The sequence below is a fragment of the Patella vulgata genome, chromosome 7 (assembly GCF_932274485.2).
Source record: "Patella vulgata chromosome 7, xgPatVulg1.2, whole genome shotgun sequence".
NCBI classification, from domain to species: Eukaryota; Metazoa; Mollusca; class Gastropoda; family Patellidae; genus Patella; species Patella vulgata.
The window spans coordinates 64360234-64374110 of NC_065885.2; the positions used below are offsets into that span (position 1 = coordinate 64360234).

At 39.7% G+C, this 13877-nt stretch overlaps 1 protein-coding gene across 2 annotated transcripts; it reads right to left on the reverse strand.

Moving 5' to 3' along the window:
* Nucleotides 1-1761: 1761 nt before the first annotated feature.
* On the reverse strand, nucleotides 1762-13663 carry LOC126827261 (arrestin domain-containing protein 3). Of its 2 annotated transcripts, XM_050556531.2 has the most exons (7): nucleotides 13194-13663; nucleotides 12237-12371; nucleotides 10750-10976; nucleotides 8223-8405; nucleotides 7014-7196; nucleotides 3843-4089; nucleotides 1762-2984 (listed from the first exon to the last, which is right to left on the reverse strand). In XM_050556531.2, the coding sequence occupies exons 1-7, from the start codon at nucleotides 13309-13311 to the stop codon at nucleotides 2821-2823; spliced, it is 1257 nt and encodes a 418-aa protein (XP_050412488.1). In that variant the 5' UTR covers nucleotides 13312-13663; the 3' UTR covers nucleotides 1762-2820. The 2 variants fall into 2 exon arrangements, with proteins under 2 accessions (XP_050412488.1, XP_050412489.1); XM_050556532.2 differs by lacking the exon at nucleotides 12237-12371.
* Between the last annotated feature and the right edge of the window lie 214 nt (nucleotides 13664-13877).

Genomic DNA, 13877 nt, shown 5'->3' on the forward strand with positions numbered 1-13877 from the left:
AGGTCGAACTTGTTTACCTTGATAACAGGTTTTTGTGTTATTTGTTACGCATTCTAGAAAAATCCGACCATCATAAAAATCCGACCTGTTAAAAGGGAACAATATTCTCAATGCTGATACCACTGGTCATTTTCGAATTTACAAACTAAATTGAAATGGAGTAAACACATAAATAAGACTGTTAATAAAGCTCATTCCACATTGGGATTCATTAGGCGTAATCTACGCAAGTGTCCTAGATCTCTTAAGATTACAGCTTACCAATCTCTAGTACGCTCAGTGTTGGAATATTGCTCATCAATATGGGACCCGCACAGTCAAACGGACATTCTATCCCTTGAGAAGGTACAAAGATCCGCAGGACGATTCATAACATCGGATTACTCACGTGAAAGCAGCGTCACTAAGATGCTTAACGATGTGGGTATAAAACCGCTATTAGAACGCCGGAGCTAGAGATCATAGACTTGTGTTATTTTACAAAATAATAAATGAGCTAGTGCCATATACCGAATGACCCTATACTTATTCCAAGTGTTTCTAGAACACGGAAAACTAACTCAAAAAACTATAAACAGATTCAGTGTAATAGTGAACTATTCAGACAGTCCTTCTTTCCAATGACCATTAAAGACTGGAACCAACTTCCAGACAAAACAGTCCTAGCCACATCGGCGGAGGCTTTCATCTCGTATATACGAGAATAAACAGCGCATGCGCACCCCCAAGGCATAATACTCAGCTTTGAGTGAGTCAGGGTACTAATATAGAAACAGAAACAGGAAAAAAAAAATATCTACAGATTTATTTAGGCGACGTTTCGAAGAGTATTCTCTCAACGTTGTCTCTGGCCATTGCTGGAATGACTTCTGATACTGAAGATTTTGATGGAGTGTGTGTGTCTATCCTTCTCGTTCAATCTATCCCAAGGACAGCAACATGACAGCCCTTCGCTTAATCATCTGGGGTCTTCCCTAAAACTTTGGACAGTGATTTAAGATATTAAAAATGGTGAAAGTATTGTTCACCTCCAAACAGTATTGTTTACATTGTATCCGTTTTGATAGCCTCGTTTGTCATGCAATTAGTTTTTATGCAATATTCTGCTATGCTCTGGTTAATTGGGCCTAATAAAATCGTGAGTCATGACGTAACGTTATGTAAACATATTTGGTCCAATTTGGAGCTCTGTTTAAAGCGTAATTATGTTGTTACGCAGTTAGCCATTGGCTGTTAATCGGACTATTGACCAGTAATAATTTGGAACAGAAATTTGCTTCCTTTACAGCAGTGTTAAGTGGGATTAGGTATAATCAAATGAAACACTGCGAGGAGTATGGTTGTTGCCATATATGATTTCAGCTCTGTTGTTCTATTTTGTCTATTGTAGGGTTTTGGCCGGGCTCAACAGTCCATGACACACATGATATATACGATAAAAGCCGACAAACGGCGACAGACGACGTACGCTGTCTTCCCGGGTATTCAGCCATAGCTGCCCCACGAACGTCACACGTGCAGCTTAACACATATTACTGTAAAGTTATTAAAGAGATGTACAAGAACGAGGCTAGGCATATTCCACAAGTCATATCAAACGGTTACGTTATGTTCTATCTAGAGAGCATGCACAGTACTATCGGTGTAGACTGGAAAAAAAAACAGACGCTAGAGACTGCCATTCGATTGGGACTTCTGTCGTATTTCGCCGCACATAACTGATTTGAAATTACAGTAAAAACAGAAACGATTGAATGTAAATCAGTTTATATATTACATTATTATATGCATTGCAACCCACTTGTGTCAATTTAGATCCCAAATATTAGCGATTTAGCTCCTTTAACAAATATGTTAAGGATCAAAAGATCTTGAATGAGAGGATGAGCCCTATTGATTTTACCCCTTCCCATACATTTCTTGGAAAATGTGGGCGTATTGTGCATGGTAACCGCTTGTTTCAACTGATCATAACTTTTAACAGTGAATTATTTGAGAGATAAGAGACACAGGGAAAGTGTACGTGTCTATACCGTCGTTTTTTAATTACCTAATCTGTCATAGATACAATGGGAGTGAGATGGGGTTGAAATAAAGATCGACTGTTCAGTTAACTAATCGTGACCCCCGCAACTGAGAGTCTCTCAACCCAGGGATCAGTATAGAGTATAACAGGGTTTGCTTCTGGAAGTCTACATTCTAGGAGTCTCTCTTCTCTGTTAAAATCAGACCTCGTTGTATACGGCATAATTACTTTCGTGCAATAACCTGGAGAAATGATATGCTCCGAACTGGGCTAATGAAGACGGGCATACGCCATACAGTGGGCTATGAGGGGGATTTTGCCCGGACAGCGGCACTACGGCCTACTCTTATTTATTTATAGCACAATACACGCTGCTGCGGTAAATATGACGCGATGGACTATTTATAGGCCAATACATGATGCTGCGGAGAAGTTGTGTGTGAAATAGCTATATTTTACTTCCGCTTCCACTAAAGTGATATCGCAGAGAAAATGCGGAGAATTCACGTGATGGGCTAGTTATAGGCTAATATACACGCTTCTTCGGAGAATTCACGTCCCCAGGTGCAGTTATGTAATCAATTTAGAAATTGTCATTTGACGACAGGTTGATCATTATCCGAAGTAAATTCACCTTGTATTTGCGATTATTTCACAGGTAAAACACCTTGATGGCCGTGTATGTAAAAGAAACCCTTGACAGTTTAAATTCAAAACAAGAGTTGGTCGTATCGTTGCTTTCTGGACAGAGAGAGGTTGAGGTTATAGGATGCTAAAATATAGTTGAACACGTGTTATTTTTTTGGAGCCACATTAAGAAATGTATTGGTATTGTGTTCATTCCAGTTATAATAGGCGTACACAGGAGCATATTCCATATTACCACGTGTGTGTTCATTATCATCATCATCATGAACATCAACTTTACCAAAATAACTTTCAACATAAGCTGGTGGGGCTGAAAAATATAAAACATACTTTCAATATACCGACTGGTCGAAAATAATGGGAGAGGGAGAGAAGGGGGGCATTCCCAATACAATTATATCACTAGAAGGATACCCGGGGCCGGAATTCACCCAGGGCCCAAAGCCCGACGGTGGTAGTCCATTGCCACCAGACCTGTGTTACTCCCCGGTTCCAGCCACCCCAATACACCAAATTGCAGCCCTAGTGTAGCCAGACAAGCAAACAAACAATAGTCACAATAGTATACAATTGGTTAGAAAGAGATTTTCCGGCGTGGTTCCCCCTTGTCAGTGGCGCAGGACGGAGGGCCTGGCAAGGGACAACGTATAATAGTTCGTATAGGACGAAAACCGAGGTCCCGTGTACACATTGGCGTACACATAAAAGATCCTTTGGCAGTTGGACTTCGATATAAAAGTAGGCCGTTGTGCCGCTGTCCGGGCAAAATTTCCTACATAACACCCGTCTACATTAACCCAGTTCGGATGAGAACAGTAGGACGTTAAACATTATTTCCATCATTTCATTTCCTTAAAGCGGATTTATGGAAGAGCTCATAAAGAGTCAAAAAGAGCTGACAGTTCTCGCCATATAATAGTTAAAAATAGATAATGTAAAGAGAATATGCTGAAAATTTCAGTCAAAGTACTTAACTCTGAGCCTAGAATTCGCCGATACAATTATAACCTAGTCTCGATTGTCATTACTACCGTTGTTACGATAATAAACAGCGTCTCGATTATCCATTTTTACTGTATCCACATCCACCACAAACCATATTTAAATCTACTTATATTGCAGGCATCGAGAGATGATTGTCAGTTTTAATTAATTTCTGTATACTTACGTATATCTTGATTGTTGGACATATTACTTGGACTGACATTAACATATTCTACTGGTGGTAGAGACATAGATACTTCTGGCATGATTAGTTTAACAGGAATATTGGGGTGATCTGATAGGTATATAGATGAGGGCATAGGTCCTGGTACACCATACTGTTGAGCTACTGATCTTAATGGAATAGTACCAATTATAATTTTTATAGGTACCACTAAATCAAATGCTGGTCCAGCTGGATCTACATTTAACTAAAAATATATAATAATATTAAGAATAACTAGCAGGATACCCGGCTTCGCTCGGGGGTCATAACTCCGAAACCGGAAGTGGTAGACTAACACCACCTGGCCTATGTTACTCCCCGGTCCGAGCGACCCCGATACCCCAAATTTCAGACTCGGGGCAGACCTAGTGTAGCCGCCAACCCCGAACAGAGAGACAGACAGACAGACAAACGACAGTCACAAATATATATAGATAGATAAACCGACAGTTTTTTTTTAAAAACTGTTACAGTCTAAACCTACATAATATGTCTCACCGTTAAAGTATATGTAATATCTATATTAAATGTCTCACTGTTACAGTATATTAAATGTCTCACCGTTACAGTATATTAAATGTCTATGTTAAATGTCTCACCGTTACAGTATGTAAAATGTCTCATCGTTACAGTATATTAAATATCTCACCGTTACAGTATATTAAATGTCTCACCGTTACAGTATATTACATGTCTCACCAGTAATATCTATATTAAATGTCTCACCTATACAGTATATTAAATATCTCACCGCTACATTATATTAAATGTCTCACCGTTACAGTATATTAAATGTCTCACCGTTACAGTATATGTAATATTTATATTAAATGTCCCACTGTTACAGTATATGTAATATCTGTATTAAATGTCTCACCGTCACATTATATTAATTGTCTCACTGTTACAGTATATTAAATGTCTCACCGTTACAGTATATTACATGTCTCACCAGTAATATCTATATTAAATGTCTCACCTATACAGTATATTAAATATCTCACCGCTACATTATATTAAATGTCTCACCGTTACAGTATATGTAATATTTATATTAAATGTCTCACCGTAACAGTGTATGTAATATCTGTATTAAATGTCTCACCGTTATAGTATATGTAATATCTATATTAAATGTCTCACCGTTACAGTTTATTAAATGTCTATGTTAAATGTCTCACCGTTACAGTATATAAAATGTCTCACCTGTAATATCTATATAAAATGTCTCACCGTTACAATATATGTAATATCTATATTAAATGTCTCACTGTTACAGTATATTAAATGTCTCACCGTTACAGAATATGTAATATTTATATTAAATGTCTCACCGTTACAGTGTATGTAATATACTATTCAAAAAAAGTAGGGGATATTTGATTTTGGGGGCATAATACTAAAATATGCAAATGACTACGAAAAAAGTCACTATAGAACCTAACAGAAGAAACATTTCCAGTTACATGTGACGCCCAAACGCACCAATAGCTACCGCATGGAATGCAGGTGATGCTTGGGATCATCATGGGGGTCCAACCCAAGATTTGCACGACTCTGACTTTGAATGTTACAGTCATTGTGGCATTGAATTCCAGGGTGGAAACATCAGTTTAATTGTTTTAGTGACCAGAAAACAAATTTTGATATGCGTCGGCTTACCCAAAATGAAAGGTTACGTGCCCTTGGCATGCTACAGATCGGCACAACACAGGCGGTTGTGGCGCGGACGATGAATGTTTCTCAGTCTGTCATAAGCAGGCTATGGTCCAGATACCGTGATACACAATCTGTACAGGACAGACCACGCTCAGGTCGACCAAGGGCGACAACTCAAGCCCAGGATCGATTTATCCGTACCTTGGCCTTGAGAAATCGTGTCATCACAGCAAATCAGATCAGCACTCGTCTTCAAACAGACACTGGTGTGAGAGTGAGTGGCCAGACGATTCGGAATCGACTGCATAGGGGTCACCTTCGCGCCCGACGTCCTCGCATGATTCAGGCAAGACGTCGTTGGTGTAGGGATCGTCAACACTGGGATAATCGACGCTGGAGCAATGTGATGTTTTCAGATGAGTCAAGGTTCACTGTTGATTTTTTGGACAGACGTAGGAGGGTGTGGCGTCGTCGAAACGAGCGCTTCCAAGACGTTAACGTCATCAGACATGATCGATTTGGGGGTGGTTCTGTTATGGTGTGGGGAGGCATCACTGTTGCTGGAAGAACGGCTTTACATGTTGTTGCAGGGCGTGTTACAGGCCAGTACTACCGGGACAACATCTTGGCAGTCCATGTTGTGCCGTTCGCACGACGTCATGGCCGCCGTTTCATCTTCCAGGATGACAACGCAAGATGTCACAGGGCCAGGATCGTTACAGGTTACCTCCAACAACAGAACATCACCACATTACCTTGGCCAGCACTGAGTCCCGACCTCTCCCCCATCGAGCATGTCTGGGACATGCTTGGACAGAGGTTACGTCAACGTCAACAACGTCCTGCCAATGTCCAAGAACTTGCTGCTGCGTTGCAACAGGAATGGGACAATCTGGACCAAAATGACCTTAGACGTCTCATTAGGAGTATGCCACGTCGGATCAATGCTTGTTTGGCAAACAGAGGAGGATTTACCCGTTACTGACTTGGTTGTGATGCTGTGGTAACTTTGCTGTTTGACCCCGGGTATCATTTTACCCTTATAATGGTCAGTCTGTGCCTTACTTAGTCTAACGATCATTTGGAATAAATCGATGAATGTGAACTTCATTTCATTTTGTCATTTGTTTCTTCATCAGTTTCATTAGGTGACTTTAATAACACTTAAAAATCAAATATCCCCTACTTTTTTTGAATAGTATATCTGTATTAAATGTCTCACCGTTATAGTATATGTACTATCTATATTAAATGTCTCACCGTTACAGTTTATTAAATGTCTATGTTAAATGTCTCACCGTTACAGTGTATAAAATGTCTCACCTGTAATATCTATATTAAATGTTACAATATATGTAATATCTATATTAAATGTCTCACTGTTACAGTATACGAAATATCTATATAAAATGTCTCACCTGTAATATCCATATTAAATGTCTCACCGTTACAGTATAGTAAATAACTCACCGTTACAGTATATTTTATATCTATGATTTTACATCCACGTAAGTTGGAGGGTGGTAAAGGCGGCACACCAAGAGCATCCCCATTCCAAATATCATCCCCACCTGCTTGGATGGGACCTTTGCAGATTTTAGACACAGAATTTTTCTGTGTTCTTGTTTTGCTGGGAGTATGGTAGTCAACAGTCTGAAAGCAAAACCAATTATAATCGCTAATGAAACGTGTCGCTATTTATCAGACTGAATCCTGTATTTCAATAGTTTGATGGTGGCCGTATTCATATTGTTGATCAATCGGATAAAAATACAGATACATATTTCGTTTCGTTTTTTTATACTTTCGATGACCTACACTACATGTAGATATGGACAGTTATAGCGATAGGTCGCGTCAGAGGTCATACGAGTGGTCTTTGGCCCTATGACGTCAGACATTTGATTACCCAAGGAGCATGGGTGTTACTAGTGGATTACCCACAGTTCCGTGCAAAACACGCCTAAAGCGTTACAGATCGTTTCATTGGCTAATCCCTCACACCATCCAGAACACTTCCAGATCCTAGTGTAGTAAAGACAAGTAAAACGAAATTTTGAACTATAAAAACGAAACGAAATAGGATCTGTGTTTTAATGAGATTGATTGTTGATCACTTTAAGACATTGGTGTTTGATATGGTGACAAATCTGTCGTGTACCTGGTCCAGCATTCTAGTTAGAGATTCTCGTTGCTGTGGTTACGCGATTCGTTAATTGTCTTGCCTTTTGTTGTTAAGTTCATCAAGTTATCCTTGATTCATAGACAGAGCGAAACCGAAAAGGAGCCGTTTACACCACAGAGACGGGTAGCCGAATGGTATAAGACATGCTTATCATAAAGTCTCTCTTTGAGTCACGTGACAAGGCGTCGGGTCGCCTGTTCAGCCTCATGGATTTTCTACAGGTTCCCCTGTTCCCCCACTACTAAAGACCCCCTACTCACATGCTTATCATAAAGTCTGTCCTTGAGTCAAGTGGCGTGATTTCGATTCCCCGCTTGTACGTGACAAGGCGTCGGGTCGCCTGTTCAGTCTCATGGATTATCTACAGGTTCTCCGATATCCCCCAACAGCTATAGACCCCTACTCACAAATGAATTATTGTATTGAAATTGAAATAGGGACACATCTTTTTGTCGAATTGATTTTATTCATCGTCAGCACAATCTAAGACTTACCATTCGAAGCTCAGCAAAGGAACTGGTCATTTTGCGTCGGCTATGATTATTTATTTCACCGTGTATACGTATATTTTCTCCAGGTACATATCCGAGTCTATCTAATTTTAATACGGCCCTGATAGGTCCTGATTTACAACATAAACAACACATAGTCTTCTCACCTTGTTGTGTAACACCTTGCTATAATACAAATAAAACACAGTTAGTTATGTATAACACATTTAGTTATGTATAACACATTACTATAATACAGATAAAATACAGTTAATTATGTATAACACATTACTATAATACAGAGTAAACACAGTTATCATTTGCTATGGGGAGTCGTGGTGGTTCAGTGAGTTGACTTACTAGCCAGGATATCTCGGGTTCGCTCCCGGAATTGTTTCCACAATTCTTTGGTGCAGGAAAGAGGTCTCGGCAAGAACATTGTCAAGACTTTCGGAAGGGACGGAAAACTGAGGTCCTGCGTACACATCGACAGGTGGGTAGAATTCCAAATAAATGCAGCCCATTTGGTTCAGAAAGGTAGGACTTAAACCTTTCACCCAAAATATACTTTCTCTGGCATCATAAAATCTCAGATTTTTTTCGTTTCCATGGAATATGTACTCAGTCGACCGACTTTGAGTCGGCATGTACGCTGGTATTTAGCAAACTAAGAGAAAGGGGGTATTCCAAACGCTATCTCCGACGTATAAAAAACAACACTCTAGCTGAACTTGCAGCCAAAAAACAAATAATATGCAATCAGGAGTTAAAACCAAAACTTGTGGCCACCCAAGAAGTCAAACATGCAAAATCATTAACATATCCGACCAGTTCCTTAACAAAACATCTGGCACGCAATTCCCAATATTATACCAACTTTCTTGCAGCTGTTCTAACATAATTTATCTAATTTCATGTAGACAATGTGACAAACAATACGTAGGGGAGACCCAGAATGCACTTAGGGAAAGAATTAACGGTCATCGGTCAGCCATAGCCATCAAAACAGACAAACCGGCCTCAATTCACTTCAACCAACAAAATCATGACATTTCCGATCTCATTGTTACGCCAATAGAAAAGACCAAGAGCGACTTTGAAACTCCAGAAGAAATTAAAACGTTTAGGATAACTAGACAACAAATATGGTTTGACACATCCCCCCCCCCCACCCATCCAGGTTTGAATATTCATACGGTTCGCGCAATAGCCCGTTTTGTAGTCCCATTTAGCGCAACAGCAGCAAGTGCGTCCAATATCATCAGAAAACACTATACTGATCTCCAGAAAAATCACCCCCAAATCTTCACACAGAAACTTATTATTCTATATTCTAAAAATAAAATCTGAACATCTTAATGCACAGTATATTAGATTCAATAAGACCAGTCCTCACCCTACCCCCCCCCCCCCCAAAAAAAAAAACAACATATATCAAACCCTAACTGTAACCGTTAGTAAATAAAATCAACTAAATATACCAATCCCTAGCCCTAACCCGGTGATAGTGGAACAAACACATTTTTGGAAAAAGTCGACAAGACGGTATACAAGCCAAAATGCAAGTCGAAAAGTAGAAATTAGGAAAAAACGAGGGGCGCTATTATCGCTGTGTATTATTTTTTAATTTCCTATTTTCGAGTCGATTTTGGCTTGTATAGCGTGCTGTCGCCTCCCATTTTGTCGTAACTTCTACTTTTCGACTTTTCGACTCTCGCCTTCTGAAGGGGCGAAAAGTAGAAATTATGAATGGTGGTTATAGGCTTCCATATCTATGCAACTACAATGTGTTGTTACACCTCACTGGTTTGCACGAATAAAATGAATAGTCAGACCTTTTATGCTCCTTAACGCCGTCATATGTGTATAAATAAAATAGATATTTGAGTAACCTGAATAAGTATGCCAATAATAATATATAATATAAAGCCGACGGTGTGTGAAATTATATACGTATGTGGTTGGTGTTATTCATTATTTATAAATTTGGATCATGACGTGACTTTTAAATTTTTAATAACCAGAAGCCTTTTATGAAGGGTGTTTCACGTTGGACTGTTAAGATGGGGGGGGATGACCGAATGGTTAGCGCGAGCGTGCTGTATCATAAGAACTGTCACTGTCAACTGGCGTGGTTTCGGTTCCCCGGTTGTACGTGACAAGGAGTAGGGTCGCCTGTCCAACCTCGTGGGTTTTCTCCGGGTCCTCCGTTTTCCTCCCACTGCTAAAGACCCCTACGCGCAAGCGAATTATTGAAATAAAATTGAACCATATGTTAGTCCCGAAATGACCTATTTTGTGTCGAGTGGACGTTTACCCCTCTCTCTCTCTCTCTCTCTCTCTCTCTCTCTGTATTCATCATAAGTATCTCATTACATTATTCTGAATACAGTCAGACTTTAATTATTTATTGCAGCACAAGACCGTGTCTTCTTTGGTCACCCTCCGTATCCCTGGGTTCATCCATGATGTATTCTCTCTCTCTCTCTCTCTCTCTCTCTCTCTCTCTCATAAAACAGTAGTTATTTACCGCAGCGGTTGGTTCTAAATTCAAATCAACTGCGTCTATAAATGTAATTGTTCGTTTACATTTATGGTCAAATTTCCATGGACGGTCAATTACAGCTGTGACCGTGTATCTAACTCGTCCAACAGAACTTTCATATGATGAGGGTAGTTGGTTTGGTAGCTGGAAGCTGAATGGATAACTGTAATTTCCTGGTTGTAAGACGTGGTCGTCTCCTTTCTCCTCGAGACCTGGAATTATTAAAAGTATATTTAATATTTGAAGACCAATGGGATTATTCAGTGCCTCGAGATCTACGGTCATTTTGGGACTAACATATGGTTTATTTTATTTCAATAATTCGCATGGGCGTAGGGGTCTTTAGCAGTAGGAGGAAAGCGGAGGACCCACAAGATTGGACAGGCGACCCTACTCCTTGTCACGTTCAACCGGGGAATCAAAACCACGCCAGTTGACAGACCTTATGATAGGTATCACGTCATTTGGGACTCAACATAAACAACATTTGGGACTCAGTTGACGACTTTTGGGACTTGATTGGCGTCAACTGGGACTCAACACAAACGACATTTGGGACTCAATATAAACGACAGTTGGGACTATTTATTTATGAGATATATAGTAACAGCTGTCTTGGTTGTCTTTCGTTTTATTTAGTTGATCGGCGATTGTTGAGACCGCGATTAACACTGCTAGTTCTCCTTTGTTTTGTTTTATCTGCGAGTATAAAACTTGACAATAATATATTGTTGAAAATTTGTGTATATTTAGTAATACTTCGTTGTTTTTCTTTTATCAAATAGTAAACGAGCTTGATTGACCGACCACTGCTAATGTTTTTTCGTGAAACGGTACAACTGCAATCAACACACGGCCGCCATTCTCGATGATTGACAACTCAAGTTTTTCCTCATCCACCAAAGAACCGTTAGGTTTCTTTGAACATACTGCAATAACATCGGGATTATCAGTTAATCAGCTTTAATTATCCCGCTTTGATCGTTGCCATTTCTTATCGTTTGGTTGAGCCTTTTACTAACCACGTGTTTCATGACATGTAATCTTATGATACACCCCCCCCCCCCCCCACAAAAAAATCTACGGGCCAAGGTGTATAGTCTTACACATACTCGACTTTGTTCAATTGAGTTTAAAACACTCTTGTATTTTGCAAGCGTGATGTATTCGGAGAGATTCCATAAGTGGAAGAGTCGAGGACCACTCATCGTCTAAATCACGCATTGGGTTAATTTCTTACACGACAAACACTTATATCAACAGAAAATATCCGACAAAGTGAAAACTTGGTTATTTAATCACTATCATTAACAATTCAAAGTGAGAAGATTACACGAAAACAAAATCTAGACAAATCGACTCCCATTAATCCAGTGGATGAATTTGACGCATGTTCACTTAAAGGTGGTACGGATTGTTTATAAATAAAGTGAAAGTAGATAGATACGTAAAAGCAAGCAGAGTAATCTTACCTTTACCGAACAGAACCAAAACATGCTCAAAATATGATTCTTTTGATGAATAAACTACAGTGTATGTTGACTGTCCATTACTACGAGTTTCTGACCATTTAACCCGAGCACCGCCATTAAATTCTAGCCTAATTCCTAGAAATGAAATAAAATGAAATGGGGTTTAACGTCCTACTGTTGTGCTCCGAAATGGGCTAATGAAGACGGGCATATGCCATACAGTGTGCTATGAGGGAAATTTTGCCCGGACAGCGGCACTACGGCCTACTCTTATATCGAATTCCAACTGCCAAGGGATCTTTTACGTGCACGCCAATGTGGACACGTGACCTCAGTTTTTTGTCCCATCCGAACGATTATACGTTGTACCTTGCCAGGTCCTCTGTTCTGTACTACTGACAAGAGGGAACCACGCCGGAAAATCTGGATGAACTTTCTCGGCCCCTAATTCCTAGAATAAAACCGCAATTGTCACCAACAGCTTGTGCGAGGAAAACTCCTAATAAGGCCTAATGATGTCTATTTGATATATTAATGAAGAGCCTAAATGAAACGAGGTTTAACGTCCTACTGTTTTGTATACGCCTTACAGTGTACTATTGTTTTGATTGGATTTAAATGTATGAGCCAAGTATTCGAACAGTTAGGCTATTGAGATTATATAGATCATGGTTGAGGGACTGTTCTACCTCATCAACAAACTGCTTGTTACATCCTAGTAGGGTTATTGGAAGGCCTTTTTAAGCCCCCCCCCCTCTACCATTATAGGCGTGGGGACGCTTTATCACCTCCCCCCACACCATTTTAGGCGTAGAAAGCATAGTGACACTTTATCACCCCACCCCTACCATTTTAGGCGCAGCGACACTTAAAGATAGAATACATTTACTTATTTTAGACGTGGTGACAATTCCCTATCACCCAAAGACAGAAAATATTGAATGATTCCAGACTTACGTCTCATTTTAATTTCTGCATTGAGTTGAACTGTGACATGACCTTGTACAAGTTGACCTCCATAAAATACTTCCTGGTTATTGGTGAAGTTTATTTCTAATAAATCTAATTTACCCATGTTGATCAAATTATGTCACAGTTCTAAAGTTGTGACGTCAGAGTCCTAAAGTTGTGACGTCAGAGTCCTAACGTTGTGACGTCAGAGTCCTAAAGTTGTGGCAGTATATTCTTCATCTGGTCAAGACCACGACACGAGTTCCCTTTTTCTTGAATAAAGAGTTATAGACTTCATTCGGCTGCGTTCGTTTGTCACACAGAATCCTAATAGTTTGGGGGAAATCACCATATAGAATACCTTAAGTAACCAGACATGTACTTGTTGGGATATTTAACAATTGTTGGTGAAACGAAGGTGGCCCTGATTGTTGTAGCAACTAACCAGTCACCCGAGACAATCAAACAATGATACGGTATTCACGTCTCTTAACAAACAATCATATGACTAGGATTGAATACCTATGTTAGGGTGGCCCGAGCTGATTACACGTGTCAATACCTATGTTGTAATACGCACTGGATTACCAGAGAGAGATAGATAGATAGAGAGAGAGAGAGAGGGGTTTAATTTTATATCAGTAGTTCTCTTGCGCGTAGAGTCGGGACGGGGGTGGGTAGCAGTTAGCA